This window comes from Triturus cristatus, chromosome 2_1, assembly GCF_964204655.1.
Source record: "Triturus cristatus chromosome 2_1, aTriCri1.1, whole genome shotgun sequence".
Lineage (NCBI taxonomy): Eukaryota > Metazoa > Chordata > Amphibia > Caudata > Salamandridae > Triturus > Triturus cristatus.
Window position 1 is genome coordinate 1,123,848,398 of NC_140581.1, and position 27,025 is coordinate 1,123,875,422.

Here is a 27,025-nt window from a genome sequence, read left to right on the forward strand (position 1 = left end):
AGCAGTAGGGGTAAGGCAGTGTCTCACCCCCCCCCCCCCCCCCCCCGACTCGGAATCCAGATCAGTCTCTTGAGGGAGCTGATCTTAGCCCTGAAGAAGGAACTGTCCCAGATGAGCTTGAACCTGATCCGGTTGAGTTCTTGAGGACAGGGGGCCCTTCCAGGGCAGATTTGAGCCAGGAGCAGCTGAGCTGCCCTTCTCTTGAACCCCTCAGACAGCAGGCTGCTGCTGAGGCTGCTGGGAGTGCTAGTGGGTCCCACAGGATCTATTGGGATGATGGACTCCTTTACTCAAGAGTGTAGAGACCACAAGCCTGGTGCCATCAGGAGGTTGTTATACCTTTGAAGTTTAGGGGCTTCCTATTAACCATAGCACATGACATTCCTTTAGCAGGTCACCTAGGCCAAAACAAGACTTGGGACAGAATTGTCCCTCACTTTCATTGGCCTCACATGTCTGAAGACACCAAGGAGTTTTGTCGCTCCTATGTCACCTGTCAAGCCAGCGGTAAGGCAGGTGGTACAACAAAGGCCCCCCTGATACCACTACCTGTGGTGGGGGTTGCCTTTGAGAGGGTTGGGATTGATATAGTTGGTCCCATGGATCCTCAAACGGCATCTGGGCACAGATTTATACTGGTGGTGGTGGACCATGCCACTAGGTATCCAAGGGCAATTCCCCTTAGGACCACCACAGCACCTATGGTGGCAAGGGCCGTCCTAGGAATATTCTCCAGGGTGGGTTTCCCTAAGGAGGTGGTATCAGACAGAGTTGCAAACTTCATGTCTAGTTACTTGACTGCTATGTGGAAGGAGTGTGGAGTAAATTACAAATTTACCACCCCTTATCACCCACAATGCAATGGGTTAGTTGAAAGGTTCAACAAAACCTTCAAGGGCATGATTAAAGGTCTCCCAGAAAAGCTTAGGCACAGATGGGACATACTTTTGCTCTGGCTTCTCTTTGCCTACAGAGAGGTTCCTCAGAAGGGGGTTGGTTACAGCCCATTTGAACTTCTGTTTGGACATCCAGTTAGGGGTCCATTGTGTCTAGTGAAGGAGGGATGGGAGTTACCTCTCAAACCCCCTAAACAGGATATTGTGGACTATGTACTTGGTCTCCGCTCCAGGATGGCTGAGTACATGAAGAAGGCCAACAAAAACCTTGAGGCTACCCAGGAATTGCAAAAGGCCTGGCATGACCAAAAGGCTGTGCTGACTGTTTACCAGCCAAGGCAGAAAGTATGGGTGTTGGAGCCTGTGGCCCCAGCTGCCCTCCAAGACAAGTGGAGTGGATCCCATACCATAATTGAGCAGAAGGGAGAGGTTACCTACTTGGTAGACCTTGGAACTCCAAGGAGCCCCCATAGGGTGCTCCATGTCAACAGGCTCAAACCATATGTTGACAGGGCTGACATGGGCTTGCTTAATGCTACCGATGAGGGACAGGAGGAAGAGAGTGATCCACTCCCCGACCTGCTCTCACAGAACCCTGATGATGGTTCAGTTGATGGTGTAGCCTTGGCAGGCAGCCTCACTGTCCAGCAGCAAACTGTTTGCTGAAAAGTTCTCAATCAGTTTAGACATATGTTTTTACTGACTCCAAGTCAGACTACCTGGTGCACTCATGAAGTGGACACTGGGGACAGTCTGCCTGTTAAAAATAAGATTTACAGGCAACCTGACCACGTCAGGGACTGTATCAGGACTGAAGATCAGAAGATGTTGGATTTGGGTGTGATTGAACCCTCAGATAGCCCTTGGGCTAGTCCAGTAGTCTTGGTACCCGAACCTCACACCAAAGATGGCAAGAGAGAGATGAGGTTTTGTGTTGACTACAGAGGTCTCAATGCAGTCACTAGGACTGATGCCCATCCAATACCTAGGGCAGATGAGCTTAGGCCTCAGCCAAGGTTCTAAGCACATTTGACCTGACAGCTGGCTACTGGCAGATCAGACTAGCTGAAGATGCAAAGCCAAAAACAGCATTTTCTACCCCTAGTGGGCACTACCAATTTGTGGTGATGTCCTTTGGTTTGAAGGATGCACCTGCCAATTTTCAAAGGTTGGTGAACAAAGTCCTTACAGAACTGGAAGCCTATAGTGCAGCTTATCTAGATGATATTGCTGTCTTTAGCTCCACCTGGGAGGATCACCTGGTCCACCTGAGAAATGTTTTGGAGGCCCTGCAGAAAGCATGCCTAACTATCAAGGCCACCAAGTGCCAGATAGGGCAGAGTCAGGTTGTATACCTGGGCCACCTTGTGGGTGGAGGCCAGGTTCAACCATTGAAGAGCAAAATCCAGACCATCATGGACTGGGTTGCTCCAACCACGCAGACTCAGGTCAGAGCTTTCTTAGGTCCTGACTGGGTGCTATAGGTGATTTGTCAAAGGTTATGGATCCATAGTGACCCCTATGAATGACTTAACTTCTAAGAAAATGCCAAAGAAAGTTCAGTGGATAGTCAGCTGTCAAAAGGCATCTGATGACCTGAAGCAGGCCATGTGCACTGCTCCCATTCTGCAAAGTCCTGACTACTCCAAACAATTCATTGTCCAAACAGATACATCGGAGTTGGGGGTAGGGGCTGTGCTATCTCAATTCAATGATGAGGGTCAGGATCAGCCAGTAGCTTTTATTAGCACAAGGCTGACCCTCTGAGAGAAACGTTGGTCAGCTATTGAGAGGGAAGCCTTTGCTGTGGTTTGGGCTCTGCAAAAGCTGAGGCCATACTTGTTTGGCACTCACTTCATTGTTCAGACAGACCATAAGCCCCTCTTATGGCTAAAACAGATGAAGGGTGAAAATCCCGAACTTTTGAGGTGGTCCATTTCCCTACAGGGGATGGACTATACAGTGGAACATAGACCTGGGAGTAACCATGCAAATGCAGATGGACTCTCCAGATATTTCCACTTAGACCATGAAGACTCAACTCGTCAAGGTTAGTTTAATGTCCTTACGTTTGGTGGGTGGTGGTTGTGTAGGAGAGTAGGATCTGCTTCTTATAGTTACCCCCACTTTTTGCTGATGTTTCACTGTTTTTCGACTTAGTCTGACTGGGATCCTGCTAATCAAGACCCCAGTCTATCTGTTTTCTCTCTAAATTGATTGCATGTACCTTAGGTACACTCCAGATTGGATTCTGGGGTACCCTTATAAGTCCCTAGTATATGGTATACTATATACCTTGGGCATAGGTACCCCAGAGGCCTCTCAGGAACTGCAGCATGTATTATGCCACCCCTGGGAGACCATTCAAAATGACACAACAGGTCTGCTACAGCAGCCTGTGTAAGGTGATGCATGCACCCCTTACTTAGATATAGGTTCACTATATCTATCCATATCACTGCACATATAAACCTATCAGACACCCTATGACACGCCTTATCAATCCTGAAGGCAGGGTGCTGGATTTTATGTGAGAGGGTGCCCATGCATGAGCAGAGCCCCTCTGCAACCTTCGGAACCTCTATTCCGGGGTTGTTTGTGATGCAGCCATACCATATATACTTAAGTGCATTATAACCTCACGGTAAATGCTAACTTTAAAACGGCTGCAAGGAAACATGCTGTGTTTGGTGTCAAACACCTTGGAATCATACCTCCACACCAGTAACTGGTGTGGGAGGTATGATTCCACCCTACTAGAGGGAGAAATATGACAGCACCGGTACACCTGGTACCAGCTTTGCAAACCCTGGCGTTACAAAATGGATGCTGCCAGCCACAGACACGAGTCTGCCCTCCTGCTGCTGGACGAAACTCCGGCAGGGGAGGCTGGACAATAGGTTTCCTGTCAGAGGGAGGTGTGACCACCTCCCAAATAGGCTTTAGTGTATTGGGGCTGGGTGGATGCACTCGGAGAGTGCTTTGATGTCTGCACTGGGGGCACATTTGGTGTCCCTGTGCATAGTCCAGCTCAAACCGGTTGCAGGGGCTACCAGCCCCTGCTCTGGCGCAAAACTGGACAAAGGACATGGTGTAGCCACCCCTCTGTCCTGACCCTCCCATAGGTGGGTCCCCAGAGTTTGTCCCACCCCTTCCTTGGGTATAAAGTAGGAACCCCTGGCTACAGGGCTTTAGATTTACCTGGACGAAACTCTGCTAAAGAAACCAGGTACTTCAACTATCTACACTACGCTGGATGACCGAGGAATCTCCCATGGAGTAACTACTCCCCAGCAAGGCTGGCACCAAAAACGCATCTCACCGGTTTGCATCTACGCAGCTCCTGACGGACTCCGAAGATTTTGCAACACATGAGGGGGTTCCTAAGCTTCCCCTAGGCCAACCAGTGCTCTCAGCAAACCTGAGATCCGCAGCCCTCGTGGGGACCGTGCAATCTGAACCCATGGACACCGTGCACATTTGCAGCAGTATATGCTATTCGGCGATCCCTGAGGCTGTGCTTTGGGCTACTTGTAGTCTAGACCTCGAGCAGTGATTCCACCGAAGATTACTGGCCTACACTCCACGAGTGTTCCGTGGGCTGGTATTTAGTGATTCCTCTCGAGGTCCCTTCGCGATCCCTGGTCCGTCGACCTGTGGGTCCGTGAGGAGCGAACTGTAACTTTAAGTGGGTTTACCTGGTTGCTCCAAATGTGCCCTGACTCTCCATTGCTTGGAGAGTCCCCAGGACCTTGCTGGTCCACACCAAAGCATCTTTTCTCTGACCGCGTGGGTTGCAGTTGCCAAGGCTTGTTGGTCTCCAATCCGGACACTGACCCCCAGCACTCGACATCCTTCGTGGGACAACTCGCCTGCGGACCCTGGTCGTCGTCGTCTGCTGGTCCCCGTGGTTTAGAGTCAAGCTTCACCTCATCGCACCTGAAACACCCGACATCGGTGGGCATTCGTCTATCATGCCCCTAGTCACCGGCAAGTGACCCAGACTCTGTCCCCTCTGCTTTCAGGTTCTTCTCATCTTTGATCCAGGCTTGGATCACCCCGGACACTTCTCATCTTCTTGGCAGCAGCACTTTGCAGCATCATGCCATTGAAAACAACAAAGATTCCCGACACCATTTGACACCTATGCACCGGCTTCCCGGTGCTCACATGGGTGCTGGCCTTAGAACCTTCTAAGTTTGAAAGGGTTTGCTCAAAGTCCCCTCCTAATTGTCCTTAATCTTTAAAATTCCAACCGTGACTTTCCAATAGGATTGTATGTTGCTCGCGTCTGTGTTCTCACACTGCACGCGTCCCCTTGGGTCCCCTATGTCACTACCTTGGGTGGTTCCTTGGGTCTCAGCGATTCTACGTGCTCTAGGCACTTTGTCTAGTCAAGTCGTGGTTCTTATACCACTTTCTTAATATATGGTTTGGTCTCCCCCTGGGGCCCACTGTGTATTGTGCTATTTACTGTCGTTCTAGAACTGCAATATTGTGCGCCTTGTTCTCTAATCTCATAAAGAGGTTAGTAAAGAGTGTTTAGTAATAAATACATATATTTTATATAAATATACCTTATGTAGTTCTCCTTTCATTTGGTCATTCAGGAGGTTATAATCTGGTAAACCAAGCTGCTTTACATTCCTACGAGACTTAGCCTGAAGGCTACTCTCAATAGCTATCACTAGGATAGCTTTCAATAAAGGTTGTCTTTAACCTAATGTTCAATAAGGGTCGTTTGGACTGGTTCAAGGTGCCCACTATAACTAGTAAACAGCATATACCAGGTCGCCTTCTCACAAAGCATTCCTTGTGGGCTGAGCAGGAATGTGTAAGATCACAAGTGGCATCTAAGCATGAGTGCGTGCAGGCATAACCTAAAAAGCAATGTTTCACAAAAGGTTGCAATTCTCAAATGTGGGTCGCCTTTTTTGGGGGCATCTGTGCCTATTTTTAGTCCCCAATCCAACCCTGCTTTGAGTTCGGAAAGAAGTTCATAACTGTATCTTTTGCTTCTGTGTTTGGACATGTAGGCTTTGCATGACTAGAGTGCTAAAACCACATAGTGCACTCTAAGTGCCCTGAAACATCTGGAAGGTGCATGGTGGAAGGTAACATCTGAACACACATGCCACAGATAGCATATATCAAATGGAATTAGATGTTATTGTCAAGAAGCACTGCATATTTGTTGCATTCCATCATAAGGCAGGCTTCTACTTTTATAAGTAGATGGTTTTCTTCCAGTGAAGAGAAGAAAAGTGCAGGTTTCATTTATTGCCAGTTAATTCCTAATGGAGATAAAGCTATAAACATATGAATTAGCTAAATTGCAAATTAAGGAAGTGTACTTGCTGGATTTAGAATTATTTAGTTTTAGTTTCATAACTGTTTTCCAAGAATCTGTTTTTTTAAGAATCGATTACTTTATGTCACACATTTTCTTTTTCAATCAATGGTTGCCTTTTGAATGAATCAGTTTGCTTGTTTAAAGACTATTCTTTTTCCTGTGTTCCCAGGATGATTTTTGTGGTTAATTTGCAGCACATCAAAATGTAAGAAATGTGTTATCTTAGTTTGCTTTTGATTGAATTAAACTCACCTAACTCGGTTGCAGCATTTATAAGTGAAGCAATGGCTGTTTCATGTCTTTGAGCATTTGGAATATCAGAACTCTTTCCAGCTGTTCTGAGAGGGAAAACTGCAGGAGATAATGTCAACATCCGTCAGTATTTATATAATTGTGATGCAGTTGTCTTGATAAATTTATAAATGCACAAACTGTCAGGGATACACACGTAGGGCACCCAATGATTAAGAGCTAATGCCAAGGGTTAAAATGAACGGGGTAGTTTTGTCTGACATTTCACTTGGCTACGCGATTCTTCGAGAGAAGCCTTCGATGGAGCTGGAGGTAAGAGAGTAATAGACAGAGTCAAGGCACTGTCAGCTAAGATTGTGCTTGGCACCCATGTAAATTGCTTTAGCAGCCATCATCTTGGTGGATGGTGGCAGTTATTTACTGTGACTTATTCAGAGGCAGAATTCGGTTTCAGATACCAGAGGGCCTTGAAAAGTACTTCCCAGGCAAAGCTGAGCCGACGGAGGCATCGCCTGTCTGATACCTAATGAGAGCTGTGATGGCCAACAGATTAAAGAAAGGAAGTGAGGGAGGAGGGGTGGAGCACGGGAATTTTGTTTATGATAAAACAGTGTGAGCGGGAATGAAGAAAGCTTTTTGGGACTCATGTAATTAGCACACTGTACAACTCATGGCTTTCTAGAAATCGCAAAGGATTGAACAGAGGGCTGAAAGCGCCCGCCCACCTGTTTCAGAATGCTCGTTACCTTGTATTGGTCTAAACAAGCAGGCTGTTTCGTGGTGACATATCGGTGTTTAAACAGGTTACTGTGTGCCTGGGGTGATCATGTAAAGCTCTCATATAGGGATCACGCTACACAAATAATATTACCTGTGCGGGGACAATAAGAATCTGTGGCAGGAGCGTCACCAGAGGTCAAGCTGCTGCGCCAGGGGAGGAGGTCGGGGAAGGAGGGGAAAAAGCAGGGGTGCGGACATGCTTGCTCAGAAAAAAGTTTGATGCAGATGAAATGGAGTACTTGGGCTGTAGAATACTGATAAGAAGAACACACGAAGAACAACAGGAAATGGCAAGCTACAACGAATAGAAATGAAGAAAAAGTAAGGGGCAAGCATACCAACTAATGAAAAGCACACTACTGGAATGAGGTACTTGAGCTTTTGAAGGAAGTGACCAACAAGAGAAAAGAACCCAACTCAGATATGAGTTTACTAGAAAACATCAGTAGGACAAAGGGAACTAAACCACTTTGTCAGTTCACAGATTTAGGTCTGGTCATAGCCAAAAGAAACATAGCTATGGGTTGAAGAACAGGGCTGCACGGAATGTTAGAAAATGTCTCAAAAGTGTTGAAAAATTGAACTAAGTCGAGGAGTTGGCACTTAAAGGTACAGAGCAGAAGGGCGGGAGACACTGTAGGCATAACTATATGGAATTTCCAATCTGGTAGCACTGGCAGCGAAATCAGACGACTGACTTTCATAAAACCTTTTTGGTGGCATATTTCCAATACTTGAAGACTGCAGAGATCGAAATATCTCGAAAATCAGGACTCAGACGGGCTCGCCTTAACCTAATGTATGACAATGCGCAAAATCCTGTCCCCTGGTGGTATGATACGCTACTGTTGCCACCCAAGTTTTCATGATGGACAAGATTATGAAGGAACAATAATGTGAATGCATATACATTGAGTCTACAGCTGATTGGGGGGGGGGGGGTTATACTGTTTTGTTGATAGTTTTCAGGTATAAACAAAGAGAACAATCATTGGCACAACCAGTAGGTCTCGCTTTGATACTTTATCAGTGTTTAGCCAGAGCTATTGGTTTTGGCAATGTATTTAAGCTATGTTGTAGAGCATTGTGACTGCTGTGCAGCATGTTGAAAAGTTATAATAAAAAAGCATTATAAGCATATTTGTCACTTTATATATAACCAATAGTCCATTATGTATAGCTGAACGGCCCTATTGAAAATAGAATCAAATCAAAAAACGTGTTCTAGTTTTTTTGTCCTTGTAATGCTGGCAACTTTTCTATGACTGTTCTAATGCTTGTTTGCTATAGTTTTGTTTGTTTGTAGTGGAGGTGAGACAAACAATGGGAGGGTGGAGATTGAGAAATAGTACCTGAATTACAACACAAGCAACTGAGGGACACTAGTGGACAAACAAAGATACCAGATTCCTAGGGCAGATTGAGGTGGTGCTGTTAGATGCCGAGGTGGTGGTGTGCTGGTGCAAAGGTGATGCTCAGGTGATGCAGAATGATACTTAGGTGGTAGTAAGTGGTGCTGAGGTTGTGATGCGGAGTGATACTGAGGTGGTGCTGAGTGATGCTGAGGTGGTTCTGGCTGAGGTGATGGTGCGCTGATAGCTGAGGTGATGCTGTGCTGATGCGGAGGTGGCGCTGCGTTGGTGCTGAACTGCTGATGAGGTGGGGCTGCGCAGGTGAGAAGGTGATGCTGCACTGGTGTTGCGCTAATGCTTAAGTGGTGCTGCACTTGTGCTGAGCTAGTGCTGTGATGGTGGTGATGCACTGATGCAGAGGAGGTGCTGTGCGGATGCTGAAGTGGTGCTGTGGTGGTGTTGAGGGGGAATGAAATGAAGAAAGGTTTAGAATGTTGAGTTCACAGTCACATGCAGACGAATAAAGACATGCAATACCAAGCTCAGTTTGTGGCATAGTCATTAGCCGGTACCCAGGCTGGGAAGGATGCTACACCTATCATTATCTGTTTTAAGGTGGATATTTGATTCATGTCCAGAACACCCAGGAAGGTCTACTGAACATCAACAGATGCCAGAGAATAAACACCAAAAGGTACAAAATAACCCCACCCTGCACTGCTTTGAAAATGACAGAGAGAATGTGCTAGTAGAAGCTATAAACAAATGGCCTCAGAGGCATTTGTAATACACAAGACATCTAACCAAATGTTTCGGAAAGTAACATTTCAGATATTGCATGCCAGTGTCACTGCACAGTAAGAGCACTTTTGTCAAGAAAGGTTATTGTTGACCCAAGAAATATTAGGAGTAATTCAATTGTATTTATTAAATACAAATCTAAGTGCAGTATCTCCTGCCTACAAAAGGATTATGCTGTTGCTTGCAAAAAAGACCTACTTAAAAGCAAACAGATCTAACAATACACTATATACTATGCAAATAAAGTTTAAGTTCTCTGTGCATTTTCATCATCTTGTTTCCTGATAAAATATGTGTAGTTTAAAATACTTCATATATTTTTATAAGGAAATATTGAACATGTTTTTAGATGGACAATTGCAGGTGCAAAAATAAACTTGGCAAACACAAGGAGGTGATGGACGGAGCACTGAAACTTTGCAGACACTCACCCCCAGTCCCAGATCTGGGTTGAATCCATTATCGTTCTTTAGCTTACTGTGCCACCTCAGTTCAGACCCAGCTATATGCAAATCAGTCTTGACACTGTGCCTCGTGTGAACAGTCCAGCCCGAACTGCCAAGCCAGGTCTTCCCTGAACCGGAAACCAGCATCCTGAGACCGGTTTTAGGGTAGCAAAAAAACGATGGATTTAGGCCCAGATCTCTGTACTGCGGCGAATGGATGACATTGTTCTGCAGTCTGTCCATCAATTGTTCTTTTTGCAAAAATAAACTTGACCATATCTGAATTGGAAAATAAAATGTGTTCTGTAACACTGACAGGGCTAAAGCCCTTACTAATGTCAAAGTCCTCTACTGAGTTGAAGTGGAAGAAGGGGTCGGAATAAAAAAAAAAAAAGAGGGAGTGGCACGGCATTAAGAAGATATTTCACAAAAATGATAGAATGCTAGTTTGATAGAAACCAAACCTGTGTTTCTAAAGATGGGCTGGGGGACAGGTACAAGAGGGACGAGGGAGAACAGTAGAAAAAGGGGGGGAAAATCTTTTCTTTAAAGACGAGAACCCTCACTCACCCATGGGTGACATGCTTCATCATTGGGTCCCCTCTTACACACAGTTACCGCAAGGTATCCAGTGTGGGCTACAACTCTCGCCAAAGGAGAGGAGCGTGAGGTGTTTTAATATACCCAAATTCGACAATTGGGGTGAGGGGCAGAGTGCATAAAGGAATAAAGTGTGTGTATTAAAACTAGCTCATGGGTGACTAAACTTAATTTAATATGCGTCCCCATAGACCAGTATTAAAAAAGCTAGTGATATTAAGGACTGAAAGGATGTCCTATTCGTAGTCGGTCAACATGTTTCTGCCAGATGACTAGGAGTTCGCGGCATTCATCAGGACCTCAAACGATGTCACTCTGCTTACAAAAGTAATAAAATGAAGACCATACTTAATTGTTATGGTAACAGACAGTGGAACCAGCTGCAGTCCGGTCCAGTGTCTGTAAATAAAACAAACATTATTGTACAAGTCATAACCTAATTCTACCATCAACCCTCTAATCACAACACTCGTGTTAGAGCACCCACACGTGATAAACGACGTGAAAAGTAAAAATATTGAATCAATCAACATCCACTCACCTAGGCGGTAATATTAATTTACCTCCACCTTATGGGAGTTTACCTCAGATCACAGGTTTTCTGAGGAAAAAGAAAATACGCAATTCCTATGAAAAAGTCAACCTCCAAAGCAAACCACACAATCATTATCAAAACCAGCAATCACAAGTAAAAATGCTCATAGTGATGAACATAATGTTATGTACAGAAAGAGGACACAGTTAATGAAAAAAGCCCCAACACATGTACATCAACTCATAGTTTAGAGATCATATCCCTTTTACATTAATAACCTGCGTTGGAACGGTGTTTATAAGTAGTAGTGACCAAAAGCACTCTCATCTATGCTCACTTCTGAGCACTACGTATATGTAAATCCCATTATTTGCAATGTCCATATTGATAGTCAGCATCACACTTATAAAGGTAATGCCCATATTATAGACACAGAATCTAGACCAAAGGCCAAAAAACGACCCATGTCGAGCGTTTCGTTTCAGTATCTCGTTAAGGGGAAAATAGTATGCATTTGTAATACAAACAAACGGAACGCGTGTTGACTCGTATGTTTCTCTTACGAGAATCAACATACCTCTCAATACTCTGTGTCTGTGCCATCTCGCGGTAAACATCCAAGGGGAGGAAGCTCTGTTTCTTCGTGTGTTATAAGCATTCATTCTGCTTCGTTATGGCGTGTGCCCCGGAAGTATAGTGCAATACATTTCCGGTTTGGCGGCACCATGGGATTTGTAGTTAACAACATCCCGTAAGACGGAAGAGCGCCAGTAAAGTTAGCAACGAAGCAGACGGATGCCTAAAAAACTGTACAAGTCTTCTCCACCCTCTCGCGTGTGGCAAAAAAAATATAAATATCAAGGAATGGAAACAAGCTATCTACATGCCAAGCAATCCCGTCGTCTATATAGATACACATGTTGTGTCATATGTATGTATCAACACAGATAATTTGTAGAATTCGTTATGTCTTCCCAATATTATCTACGTAAAAAATCATGTACCCAGTGTAGGAAGGGAATAGTATTAAAATGATTTTATGACCTGCCAAGATCAGATGTATTTTCCAAGTTCTCCTTCATATGAGAGTATGTATTTATCCCAGGACTTAAAAAGGCATCCATCATGAGACAGTGTGTATATACATCTCTCTCTCCAAAGTTAACAATATGGCTGTAGAACACCAAAAAGTCAACAAATACCAGCATCAGGTGTGTGAACTCAACACCAGGCCAAAGTGCAAAACATACTCATACAGAGCACCAAGGAATATCTTCATTTAAGCCCCTCAGATGGCTCTTTGTGCGAAACACCCATCGTTGTTCCCGACGAAAGAGCACACTATCTAGGGGACCCATATTGATGTCATAATTGGGTTTGTCAATAATTACCCATTTTAAATCATCCTCTGTATGTGCTTTCTCTAAATAGTGTTTTGTCATACGTGTATTAGATTTTTTACACCTAAAGGCACTCCTGTGTTCAATTATTCTTAGGCGAGCCTTCCGTGTTGTCATTCCGATATAGATTAATGAACATGGACATGTTATCATGTAAATTACTCCACTAGTATTGCAATTAGTATGTTTGTTCAATTTCCATGGCGAGTCTGGTAATATGTTGACTTCTGTCGTGTGTTGTGTAAATGGACAAACTGAACACGCCCCACAGGGGAAGTGACCCACCACTGGTGTCGCACCCCATAAAGTCAGTTGTCTGCTCCGATTAGTAACAATTCTCGGGCTCGTGTGCACCAACAGATCTCGTAAATTGCTACTGCGTTTTAATGCAAAAAGAGGGCGATCCAGAGTTAAATTCCCAGTGTTCAATATATGCCAATTTTTATTAATGGCCCTTTTGATGTTGTCTGTAAGGTTACTAAAGGTAGTAACACACACCATCCTTTCTGTTTTGGCTTTAGCAAATGTTTCTAAAAGAGCCTCTCTATCGTTATTGCGTGCTCTTTTGGAGGCTCTCTTAATGAGTTGCATTGGGTAACGTCTTGCGGCCAATTCTTCACTCAGTTTTCTAGCATGTTTATGGTAATTGGCCAACTCTGTACAATTTCTCCTCAATCTGAGGAATTGGCCCACCGGTAAGTTAGTTAGTAGGGCTCGAGGATGGAAACTATGATAACTCAATAAAGAGTTTCTTGCCATAGGCTTTTGATACAATTCCGTGTGGATCCTCCCATCTTTAGGGTACAGTCTCAGATCCAAAAAGGCAATAGATACATTACAAGCCTCCCCCGTAAACCTCAAATTGTTATCACGTGTGTTAAGCCACTCTGAGAAAATCACCAAGGAATCATGGTCACCTTCCCAGATGACCAAAATATCGTCTATATAGCGCTTCCATAACTTTAGTCTAGTCCGAAAGGGGTTGGATACAGAGTAAATGTGTTTGCTTTCAAAACCATGCATGTACAAATTTGCCATGCTTGGAGCACATGTACTTCCCATGGAAGTTCCTGTGGTCTGCCAAAACAACTCTCCTTCAAAACTAAAAAAGTTTTCTTTGAGGGCTAGAGTAGCACAACGCATAACAAAATCATCGGGGGGCTGATCCTCACGCTGATTGGAAGCTAGCAGATCATTTATCGTCTCAAGGGTGTCATCCTGAGGAATGTTGGTATAGAGTGATTCCACATCATACGTGGCCATCAGTTGGCAATTGGGATCAAAAGGAATATTTTCTAGACAGGATAATACATGCTTTGTGTCCTGTAGATACGATGGCATAAGTGACACAATAGGTCGAAGAAAATGGTCCACAAATTTTGACAGGGGTTCCAAAATCGAACCAATACCCGACACAATGGGCCTGCCCGGAGGTGGTCTCTGTTTCTTATGTATTTTGGGCAAGGTATAAAAAGCTGGGATCCTGGGATTCTTTGTATCAGGAAATCAGCTTCATTCTTAGTAATCCACCCTGCCTCTTTCCCTTCTTCCACTAGTGTCTTGATTCTCCGTTGTAATCGTGTAGTGGGATCTTGTGTGATACGTGTGTAAAAATTCACATTATTCAGTTGCCTAAGACATTCTTCTCGATATGTCACTGTATCAAGAATTACCGTGGCACCACCCTTATCAGCTGGTTTTATGATGATATGGGGATCATTGCCCAATTTAGAGACACAACGTCTCTCTATATTGGAAAGATTACAGAACACCTTTTTGGTATGACTAATACATCTGATCTTGGCAGGTCATAAAAACATTTTAATACTATTCCCTTCCTACACTGGGTACATGATTTTTTACGTAGATAATATTGGGAAGACATAACGAATTCCACAAATTATCTGTGTTGATACATACATATGACACAACATGTGTATCTATATAGACGACGGGATTGCTTGGCATGTAGATAGCTTGTTTCCATTCCTTGATATTTATATTTTTTTTGCCACACGCGAGAGGGTGGAGAAGACTTGTACAGTTTTTTAGGCATCCGTCTGCTTCGTTGCTAACTTTACTGGTGCTCTTCCGTCTTACGGGATGTTGTTAACTACAAATCCCATGGTGCCGCCAAACCGGAAATGTATTGCACTATACTTCCGGGGCACACGCCATAACGAAGCAGAATGAATGCTTATAACACACGAAGAAACAGAGCTTCCTCCCCTTGGATGTTTACCGCGAGATGGCACAGACACAGAGTATTGAGAGGTATGTTGATTCTCGTAAGAGAAACATACGAGTCAACACGCGTTCCGTTTGTTTGTATTACAAATGCATACTATTTTCCCCTTAACGAGATACTGAAACGAAACGCTCGACATGGGTCATTTTTTGGCCTTTGGTCTAGATTCTGTGTCTATAATATGGGCATTACCTTTATAAGTGTGATGCTGACTATCAATATGGACATTGCAAATAATGGGATTTACATATACGTAGTGCTCAGAAGTGAGCATAGATGAGAGTGCTTTTGGTCACTACTACTTATAAACACCGTTCCAACGCAGGTTATTAATGTAAAAGGGATATGATCTCTAAACTATGAGTTGATGTACATGTGTTGGGGCTTTTTTCATTAACTGTGTCCTCATTCTGTACATAACATTATGTTCATCACTATGAGCATTTTTACTTGTGATTGCTGGTTTTGATAATGATTGTGTGGTTTGCTTTGGAGGTTGACTTTTTCATAGGAATTGCGTATTTTCTTTTTCCTCAGAAAACCTGTGATCTGAGGTAAACTCCCATAAGGTGGAGGTAAATTAATATTACCGCCTAGGTGAGTGGATGTTGATTGATTCAATATTTTTACTTTTCACGTCGTTTATCACGTGTGGGTGCTCTAACACGAGTGTGGTGATTAGAGGGTTGATGGTAGAATTAGGTTATGACTTGTACAATAATGTTTGTTTTATTTACAGACACTGGACCGGACTGCAGCTGGTTCCACTGTCTATGTTACCATAACAATTAAGTATGGTCTTCATTTTATTACTTTTGTAAGCAGAGTGACATCGTTTGAGGTCCTGATGAATGCCGCGAACTCCTAGTCATCTGGCAGAAACATGTTGACCGACTACGAATAGGACATCCTTTCAGTCCTTAATATCACTAGCTTTTTTAATACTGGTCTATGGGGACGCATATTAAATTAAGTTTAGTCACCCATGAGCTAGTTTTAATACACACACTTTATTCCTTTATGCACTCTGCCCCTCACCCCAATTGTCGAATTTGGGTATATTAAAACACCTCACGCTCCTCTCCTTTGGCGAGAGTTGTAGCCCACACTGGATACCTTGCGGTAACTGTGTGTAAGAGGGGACCCAATGATGAAGCATGTCACCCTTGGGTGAGTGAGGGTTCTCGTCTTTAAAGAAAAGATTTTCCCCCCCTTTTTCTACTGTTCTCCCTCGTCCCTCTTGTACCTGTCCCCCAGCCCATCTTTAGAAACACAGGTTTGGTTTCTATCAAACTAGCATTCTATCATTTTTGTGAAATATCTATTCTGGAGTGGTGATGTGGATGCTTATATCTACTCCCTTTTCTGCCTATACCCCCTAGTGAAGATTACGGCATTAAGAAGCTCTTCATTGTAAGATGAGAAATGTGAAGAGAAAGTTGGCATAAACATTGTCCAAGATGTGATGGAGAACACAACAAATTAGATTAAGTACAAAGTTAGGTGGTGTTACACCAGGCGGCAATAGGGTTTACCAGCTTAAATGTTCAACTCCAAAATACTGTAAAATCATTATGTCCCCGCTCTACTCTTTAACTTCTTTCAGATTCACTTATTTACATATACATTGAGAATAGGTTTCGGGTGCCTGGGGCACAGTTGAAAGAAACCAAGAGATACTGAGAATAACTATGAAAGGGCACTATGGATGGTGACAAGGCTACATCTGCTTTCAATTTGTAATGCTGTTCCTGAAAATGACCAAAACAAACTTTTTAAAATATGACTTTTAATCGATTCAACTAGACATTGGCTCCATTGTATCTTTTTTTGTAAATGCTATGAAACTTTTAAACATAGATATGTAACATCAATTTTCAAAATAGATGTTTAAAACTATATAAAACTGCCAAACTGTGTTTGAATGTTATCCTATCAAACTGTTTGTTAATCTGTGGTGGGCGTCCTGAAAAACATAATATGCTGGTGCAGCACAAAACACTTTTAGCCTATATCAGGAACTATTATTTTTTATTTATGGGTATTTTACTGGTTTGTATTATTTATTTTTACACACTATGTGTTGTTTTTTTTGTTGCTTTGATGATTATTTGAAAATAATCGAACACAGTTTAATAAAGAAAAATGTCTTTGTTTAGTTTTTCTTTCATCTGCATGTTCTCAGTTTGACCTAGATGCATTTTATTATCAACTTCCCACCCCATTCACTTACATAAACAAGCATTAGAAATGCAATAGGTCTCACCTTTTATTAAGTTAAAGCCATTTGCTTTGCTATACAATACCATTAGCAAAGCAAATGGCTTTAACTTAATCAAAGGCGAGACCTATTGCATTTTCAATGCTTGTTAGTTGAGTTTCTGTGTGCCTGTTAATGTTTGTGTACAAGTGTGGTAGTTTTTTTTTATACTTATGCATCTGTATATTGATGTACAAATATATATATATATTTGTGTTAATACCTCCGCTTCTTAGAGCGTTGTCTCCCTTGGGCAGTAGATATTTCTAAATCGCCTTCTCACGTGTATAAGTGTATTTGGCTTGTGTACGCCTAGAGGTCTCCGTCTTTGTTTGTGTGAATGTGTATTTGTGGGGTCCGCCGGTTTCTTTGCGTGCCAGTTTGTTTGTCCGTGAGCGCGCCTGCATTGTGTTTGCAGCAGCACCCCACTGCTTTTGTTATGTGGTGAATACAAGTAGCAACCCTTGAAGGTAGGTGGGGGCAGTGGGGGGCGGGCTGTAAATCTGGGAGGCTTTATTTTGTCTGCACGGGGGTTGGGAAACCGCCAAAAGTTGATGTAATGAGAGCGCCAATTTATTTACAGCACCCCCAAGCAAGGCGCGTTTTGAACACAAAGAAAACAAACAAATGGACATACAAACCGAGAATCTTTCTGCTCACATACCAAAACCACAGATTTCTTTTCTTAATTTTAGTTTATTCCTAATAGCCTTTTATCCCTGGGTGCCCCCCGGAAATTGGAATAACGCAGAGCCCCTTAGTATAACAGGTGCGACCCTGAGGCGGGAATGAAGACGGAGGAAGGGGGGATAGGTGGGAGGGATAGGATTACAAAAAACAGTCTCCCTGGTACCTGTTGTATGCACCTCTACAGGTTCAAAGGTTACCGCCCTGAAGGCCACATCAGGCGTTTGCAGCATGCGCATTAACCACCTAATTTATTTTCCCAAGAACTGAACTGGTAACTAGCAGCCCCCAGACTTCCTATAAACCACCTAAAATTGATATTTATTTCATTTTAACACGTCCACCCAATAAAATACTCTGTTATTGCTACTAAACCTAAGATTATCACTCCCTCCGTGCCCTCATGGCAATGCAACCCTTGCTAAGAACTGAATTAAAATATGTAAGTACTTTATTTCGTCACAGACTGTTGTCTTACGAATTAATATCGTGAAATGTGCTGCGCGTGCTCGAGCTCTTCATGATAGGACGTCTCAATCTGTTATGAGGGGCATTCGTGAATCCTCAAGAGCCTTTTCTACTCAGACTTGCAACCCCATTTCCATGATAAATGATGTGCTGTCAGTGGCGTGGCAAGATGTGATTAATGTACACGTCTGCTGTGCGTCGGTGCACGAGCACTGCTGAGTGGTCCAGGTGCTGCTGAGGCACCCCCACTGACCCTGCCTCGCACACTGCAGTGTGCATGGAGTGTGCAAGCGCTGCCGGCACACCCCCACTGACCCTGCCTCGCACACTGCAGTGTGCATTGATTGTGAAAGCGCTGCCGGCGCACCCCCACTGACCCTGCCTCGTACACTGCAGAGTGTGCATTGAGGGTGCAGGCGCTGCTGGTGCACACCAGTGACCCCGCCTCTCACACCGCAGGCTGTGCATTGAGTGTGCAAGCGCTGCCGGCACACCCCCACTGACCCTGCCTCGCACACTGCAGTGTGCATTGATTGTGAAAGCGCTGCCGGCACACCTCCACTGACCCTGCCTCGTACACTGCAGAGTGTGCATTGAGGGTGCAGGCGCTGCTGGTGCACACCAGTGACCCCGCCTCTCACACCGCAGGCTGTGCATTGAGTGTGCAAGCGTTGCCGGCGTACCCCCACTGACCCTGCCTCGCTCATTGAACTAATAATGGCCGAGCAAAATGCGATATCTATTGAATGGAATGAAAGAACAAAGGAGGAACTTTTCATATATCGTGATCCGGACGGAATATTTATCATGAGCGCCGGAAGTAGTGTAGAATACCAAGTCCCATAGAGGTATTTTACCAAGCGCGGTCCCGAAAGCGAAAGAGGACCACGCTGCAGACGATTCCTTGTCTTTATGGGGCCATGTGTTTCAAACACATGGCCCCATAAAGATAAGAAACCTTTTACTTCAGCCGGAAAGCGGATGAGCCCGTCCAAGTGAGCCGGCCGAAAAATGGAAAAGTCTACGTCACAAAGTGCTCTTTCCCAATGGCTGGCCACCGTTTAGCATAAACGGTGACGTCGGCTAATGGGAAATAGGGGCGGGGCTTGAAGCCCTTTACAGAATTCCCTCTAAATCATTCAATCTCGCCAGCTAGACTGCGCATGTGTGCAGCCCACACAGGCGAGACCTAAAAACAGTAAAATGTGGCTAAAAGCAAGTGTGGTAATACTAACCTTCATCTTTGATAGATGTTTCAAAGCCTTCGAGGTTCAGCTGAATGCTGTTGTCTGCATCCTCTTTCTCATTCCCCAATAGCATCCAGTTCTCCAAATCACTTTCAGACGAGGTTTCCTTGTCCTCTCCAGTGCTATCACACTCACCCTCTTCATTTGAATTCTCTTCAACCACCAAAACCTCATGGATCGAGGAGGATTTGCCACTGCATTTTTTCGGATGGCGTTTGAGTGGTCTTGGATCATCCAAGTCACTAGAATCCAAGATGTGGAGTACACTGGTGTTGGCACGGTTAGGGGTGGACTGCCCAGTGAGATAAGGAAGTTGTCCTTTCCTTCTGGAATGTAAAGCAACCACCTTTTTGTTGCCTTTGCTTTTGTAAACACTGTCTTCTTCTGTAGTGTCCGACAAGGTAATTACTTCTGGTCCATCAGAAATCTGAACACAATCAATATCTGATACATTGATACTATTTACCTCCTTCTTTATTTTATTACCAGGATGAAACTTTAACCCTTGTCCGTGTTCCGTGTCCACTTTATCTACCTCCTCTTCGCTTTCTTTCTCCTCCCCATTGACAAGGCTAAGATTTTGGGCATAATGGACCTGGCTGTAAAGGAAGCACTCAGTTTCACTGTCCACACTCTCTTCACTAGAGGACTCTTCTTTATAGAGCTCATCTTCCAAATCGTGTATGTCTTCATAGCCACCAAACATTTTGATGCGTTAGTCACCTGTGAAAAAAGAAAGCAACTAGTTAGATAACTTTCTATTCATAAGACAGAAAAACTATGATTTTCCTCTCTCTTCTGAAAAGTCACACACGAAGTGTCTATGAAGTTAATGGATTATATTTGTGCTTTCAGAAATGCAACTAATAAATAAGAAACAATGCCTTCTGGACTTCAACAAACATATATTACATACAGAAAACAAAGCAACGATTAGCAGCTCAAACTATGGGAATTATGGTTTTTCTACTTGAATATCCAGTTCAAATGCTGAGAGCAGAAAAAAAACACTGAGGAAGCCAATCATTGTTAGCTTTTTTTTTTTTTTAACTGTAAAAGGCTTTACTAAGGTTACGTGCAAAACAAAGAACAAGTACAGCACTTTCATTAGCAGTGAATCTTACCCTTGTCCTTGAATGTCTATGAATTTGTTAATGGGTTACTAAACATTGTGTAAATATTATAGAAGGGTCGCAAGGAGAGCAAAAGTAACTTTTGAGCGATAAACATCATAAGAGGAAGGTTTTGTTATCAATGTACAGTTTGCACATTAATGTAGTGTACTGTGTTCACATGAGGATACATACATGCGAAATGTCACTCCCATAAATTTTAGCACCATATATGGCATATTATGACCAAAAAGGGGACTAAGTATGGCATTTTTGGACCAGATCTGAAAGCTTACTGGATTATTGTGTCTAAACCCGAAGCTCCATCTGTGCTTCAGTACCCATTTCTCATTGCCTAGACAGAAGTACAGCAACTACTTTAGGGGCTAACATAGGTCTACTGCAGCCAGAGTTCGAGTCCAGCTCTAGCATACATTGCCCAAAACTGAATCAGGATCTATTGTATAGTGTCCAGTACTGGAGCAACGTCTTGAGTAATGTGTCCAATTTGGGATGTTACGTCTTCTATATCAGTGCACCATTGACAAATTATCTGGTGCTGTTTTGGGGGTAGGGGGATGACTCCATTGCTGCAATTATTTGTTTGTGACTGGTGAGAGTGAAGCAGACATCTTAGGCATTCAGTCATTATCGACCCTGTCATCTGGCCCTTGTTGCTGTGCTCGGTCAGTATGGTGTGCTATTGACAATTGTATAACACATTTGTAACATCGGCATGAACTTGTAGCGCTCTCTAAAAGTTGGATAGCAGCCTTTCCACACATTCAAGGCTTTTATATGGATAGACATCAAGGTAGTCAAGCATTTATGTCTGGTCTGGTATGTGTAGTGCTTTGTGGTAGATCCAAACTGTTTAGTATATGGTCTTACAGTATACAGGAGCCTGCAATCCCTGTATAATTTATTTATTACTCATTCCAGTATACATGCGAAGAAGCAACTCTGCATATTTTTTTCTGAAAATATATTTATTGGGATTTATATTATAGACATCATGTGTGACAAGGTAGGCCATTCATAGTTCCAATGTTCAAAAACATATCATGCAACTATACATTGATGTAGGAAAGTCATATAACGGTACGTACATATTACATAAATCTTAACAAAAAAGAAAGTTGTATAGGATTTGGCGGTATAAGCCAGTGATTACTACTTGTAACTTGCCACACTGTCAATAAGGAGGGATAAAAATAAAAACTGAGGGAGGAAGAGGGCATGTAAAGGAGATGGCGGCGAAGCAATTATGCACATTGCATGCCACTGAACTGGAGCTGTTCCAGTTGCAGAACAGAGTTTTATGGGAACTTCCAAACAGCATCTAGAAGTTTGGGAATTTCTTGTTAGGAAGAAGCGTGAGATGAAAATCAAGCTTTTAAATGTGGCCTGACGCTTGTCAACCGTCATAAATATACTGCATGCAAGTCAACTTAAAGAGCTAATGTTTAACGCAAAGAATGAACAGTTGAAAACTTGGCTTATTGTATGCGTAAGTGGAATTTGGATAATGAAACAATGAAGATATTTGATGGACGTACTTATACATTCAGGAATACAGTTCCTACATACAACAACCATAAATTGAGAAGAGGTTAAGGCAATATGCTACCGCACCTACCACCACAATGGAAACGGTTTACAGACAAAGTAGTGCACAGAAGCGGAAGTTCAACCCCTTTCAACTTCCAGCGGAGAAAACTCCAAAACAAACAAATGTTGATGGTTCAGCACCCTGCTTCTTTTTTTTTTTATTTCATTTCCTTAAAAGCTATTGCCTTTAAGGAAATGAATAAAAAGAAGAAGTGTGAACAAAGGACTATCATATTTATTGAAGATTTGGAATCATATGTACTGTGTGTACGAAATGTCAAAGAAGTGTGCTGAAATTTCATGAATGCTAAGAAATATACTTTGTAGAATAAGGGACATCATGTGGTATCTTGGTTATCACCTTGACATTACCATGGTTATTGTTACTAGATGCTGATTACTGTTCTAGATTGTTGTGTGAGGCATTCAGTTAGACTGTGGTCTTGTCGTGTATGGATGAGTTTTGGAATTGAATCATGAAGGTCATCTTGGCATTACTAAATTAAAAAGTAAATTGAACTGATCTTATTGGTGGCCAGGTATCGATCGAGACTCTGAGAAATTTGTAAGAGAATGCTCTATTTGTCAAGATTCAGATAAAACACTACGTGTATTAAGACCCACTCTTGGCACCAAATTACTCCCTAATGGACCATGGGAAAACCTAAGCATTGATTGGTTGGTACCTATTGATGATAATGATGGAAGTCATAAGTATATCTTAGTAGTAATTGACAACTACTCGAAATGGCCTGAAGTTGAAATTACTTAAATTTGTGATACTAAACATACTATTACATTTTTAGAAAACATATTTTTACGAGAGGGAATTCCAAAAATAATTCGTAGTGATAACGGTCCACAATTTTCTTCTGACAAATTCAAAAGCTTCTTAGAAAGAAACGGAATTTGTGGGAAGAAAACCCCAATGTATAACCCTGCAGGTAATGGCATTGTGGAAAGATTTAACAGGGTCATTATAGGAAGTGTTCAAGCCTCGTTGAAGGCTGGTAAGTGTTGGAAAAAAGAACTTTTTAGCACACTCTGGGCCTATAGAATCACTCCAACAGGGACAGGGTATAGTCCTTTCAGAATATTGTGTGGCAGAGAACCTTTTTGTAAGGACAATGTTGCATGGTGTAACATGAAAACTTATGGAAAATGGTCACCTGCATTGGTGAGAGCCAACCTAAGGAAGAGATGCATGATACATGCAGAATTAACTTTGACAAAACTCATACCACTTCTGATTGTACACTAAAAGATGGTGATTGGGTCAAAGTTAAATTGGCTACTAAAGTAAGGAAAGGTCAAAGCAAATTGTCAACACCTTTACAAGTAATCACCACCTATTCTAAATCAGCCAAATTAAGTGATGGTAAAATTTGGCATTACAATAGACTTTCAAAATGTGTTAATCCGGGTCAAATTAAAGAACATAAGAAAGTCACTTCGGAAATGGATTGGATGTGGGATGAGGTCACTAGTCCTAATGTTAGTGATATGAAAAATACTGTGATTCAATCCCTAAGTGCATTCTTCAACGATGGGGCTGGAACTTCGGGTGGTACTAGAAGAACAACACGTACAGGTAGAGCAATAATTATGCCACTGAAGTACCAAAATGATGTCATGCAAAATGAAAGAAGGGAAATGAGTTGCACATAACACCTGTTCTTCTTACTATGATCTCCACACTATGCATACCTTATTATACTTTCGATTTAAATTACTATGTGCACTACTATGTACTATTATCTACTTTTTGTTATTATGCGTTTGTTACATTTTGTCTTAAGCTTTGTTGTTTCTGTAAAGGAAGCAGATGTGGTATCTTGGTTATTACCTTGACATTACCATGGTTATTCTTACTAGATGCCGATTACTGTTCTAGATTGTTGTGTGAGGCATTCAGTTAGAAAGTGGTCTTGTTGTGTATGGATGTACCTGTACCTGCTTACTCCAATAAACTACATATTACACATCAAAATTTGTTAACTACCATAAATATGTCCGGTTTCAAAAGCCGGCCAAAAGAGACCCCTTCGAAGCTCATAACACTCTACTTCTGATTCCACCTAATTTCAAGAAAGAAAAATCTTGCACCTGCTCCTTCTCCAGGAACGCTCCTAGAGTTTGGAACTCTCTGCTTTAGGATCTGCATACAAATCAATCATTCCCTCAATTCAGAAAAAAACATAAGAGTTCTTCTTCTCAACAATTCCTAAACCCTCCCCCCTTAACCATCTGCCTCGCCAGATGCTCCTCCCCAGGCACGCAACACCCATTGGGCTCACCGGGCTTCAGCCCCCCCCCCTCATGTGTGTCAGCCCGGCTGAGACAGCCTCGCGGGCTGGCTTCCGTCTAATTGCAGCCGGACCTAAGTACTTCACAGATCTTTAGAAGACCATTAACTCGTTAATGAGGCTTTTGTTGTGTTTTCACTCTGCCTATGGCTGGAAGACTTAGCCCCCCCCCCAAAATCTTTTTCAGCCCCCCGAAATTTGGCTCTAGTTGCCCGCCTGCTCCTGCCTCACCCCAGCCACAGAAATCGGAGCTTCACTACCTCAGGGAACAAACTGTACTGCTACTCTCCCCACCAACTCAACACCCTACCATATCTATCTCCAAACTATATTGTCCACATATTTTATCATTTATTGTTTTCTTCCTTTATATTCTGTTCTATGTGTGTCTAATGTACTGCATATATAACTTGTGTCATTGCTGCTATGCTAACTCTGTAAAGCACTCTGATACCTTCAGGTCAAGTTACAGCTATACAAAGCTCAATAAATAAAATTGATGTTAAAAAAGTACAATTTTCCAGAAAAAGCAACCTGATTTGCTGTGATTCGTTTGATAGGATGCCCATGTAAGATTGAAAGACCACAACAATACAAGTCACCACAGTTGTTACTGTGTAGGCTGCCTTTTCTAGGTTTCTGTTATCTACTAACTGGTAACACTTATGGAAAATATTAAAGAAATACACAATCAAAGCCAGTCAGCCACCCATACACCAACATACGTTTGCATGTTTAAACGTCTATGTGAGTGCTGGGTGTAATCTTACCTAAATCTATAAGACTTCAGATGACACATTCTACCTTTAAACTCGTGGGCTATCACCAACTGCAGCCCACGTGAACCTTACCTCTCAAAGAAAAAAAAATGAAAAACAAATATATTCGAATGTTACCGAAACAAGGATGATCTACAACGTGGCTCTGATTAGGTTTCAACTGTGAATCAAGCTAGGCGATCACCTGCTTTTACTTACATTGACCGCTCATGAATTCAGCCTAATGTCCGTCGTTTGTTGTTGGTCTTCCAACACAGATGTCATTTGGCCGTTCATAATAGCACTTCCGGGTCGTATGACGACCAATCCCATGGTTTAACACACTGTACAGGCGCTGGGGGTTATTCTCTGTGAAGTACGAGACACTGGTAAAACTTAAAGCAGCCTAGGATTGGAGCATTGATGTCTCTGCTCTTTCTCTGCGTCACAGAGAATGCTGAAGGGACGATTGGTTGCGTAGTTCGCAAGAGGCTGGGTGATAGGGCGAGTTGTTCTACAGCGGCAGGTTGGGCATCGACCGCGGCCACTGTGGCTGGGCTTTGAGCGAGTGACGAAGTAGACGGTGACAGCCTGCCTCGGGCAGGTTAAGCTGTGATGGAAGAGAAGGTGCGAGTGGGAGAACTAAATACCCCGAATGGTGACGAGAGTCCGCGAACACGGTTATGCTCGGTGTGGGCATGACAGCTATAGGGGGCATGGGTGAAGACGGTGTTTTTTAACATTTACTGACCAGCGCAGATGTCCTAAAAATAATGGGGGCTTTAATTAGTATAGGGAGTGCGAAAACATGTAATGGTGTTGGAGTCGTATCACTTTCAAATGTTCTGGTCAGTTTTAAGGAAAGTGTACATTCTGTATGTTTAAACTTTCTTGTAGAACTCGCAAGCAGCAAAAAATAGCCTCAAAGTAAAAATAACTAATGAAACAGCTAAATTCCCTCTTGTTAGGGCGAAGGCGCCCCTGCCCTGTGTCTCAGCCCGGGCTGCTGCAGCTCGTGCTTCCGTGGGCTCAGCTGGGCCTGGAGTCTTATTTCCGACACGCCCAAGTTTACCTCTGTAAACTGGTTACTGAAACAGTTCTTTTTTCTGGTTCCAGTACCCCCTGGGCCCCCACTCTGCCTATTCCTTAAATTAGAATTTTACATTTACTGCCCTAGTGAGAATGCATTTCATGAAAAGTAATATAAAGCGGGGTTGCCCCCAAAAAATGCCAGCCATTTGTTTGAATAGTCGGCAAAAGACCTCGTCTGGGCACTAAATAGGGTAAAAAATAATAAAACTATGTATTTATTTATTTGTAATTTGACTTTTCTGTCTTTGTTCCCTTTAATTATCAGTCTGGGATCATTCAGGCAGCCCTAGAACACAAAAGTGCTTTCTATATATTTTTGCTGTTTGAAGTATGCACAGATAAGTGCTGAAAATAGGGCTTTAAGTGACTGTTTGTTTATTTTTGTACCTTCTGTAACATCAAAATAATGAGCTGGTAACCTTAATCATAAGACTGGAAGTTTGTTGCAAGATCAGCACATTATTTATTTTCTCCACCGGCGAACCCTGATTAATGCCATAATAGAAACAGTTTAATATCTGAAACCCTACGCCACCGTCAATAATATGCTCAGTTACTTTAATTGTCTGAGAATGCACCCTGCATTCAGACAACTCACTCGTCATTCCCGCTGTTCCCTTGAACGCTCAACCTGCACTCACAGCGATCACCATGCACTCACACCATTCAGCCGCTCCCCCTGCACTCGCAGTGATCACTCTGCACTCACAAGGCACTTGTGCTGCTCACCCTGTCCCTCCCCCCGCAGTCACACAAGCATACCACTCGCCCTGCACTCATGTGACACTGTACTCAACCTGTATCCCTCATTACTTAAATCT

General features: G+C 43.0%; 1 protein-coding gene across 3 annotated transcripts in view; it reads right to left on the reverse strand.

The window, feature by feature from the left end:
• The window catches only part of ZCCHC7 (zinc finger CCHC-type containing 7), a 160,205-nt gene extending 134,744 nt beyond the window's left edge, over positions 1–25,461 (reverse strand). The window contains exons 1-2 of one of the 3 annotated variants that reach the window (XM_085636533.1): positions 25,332–25,461; positions 19,314–20,048 (exon numbers count right to left, since the gene is read on the reverse strand). In XM_085636533.1, coding sequence (XP_085492659.1) covers positions 19,314–20,031 — 718 coding nt within the window. In that variant the 5' untranslated portion in view covers positions 20,032–20,048; positions 25,332–25,461. The other 2 variants (XM_085636534.1, XM_085636535.1) reach the window with 2 other exon arrangements.
• Positions 25,462–27,025: the final 1,564 nt, after the last annotated feature.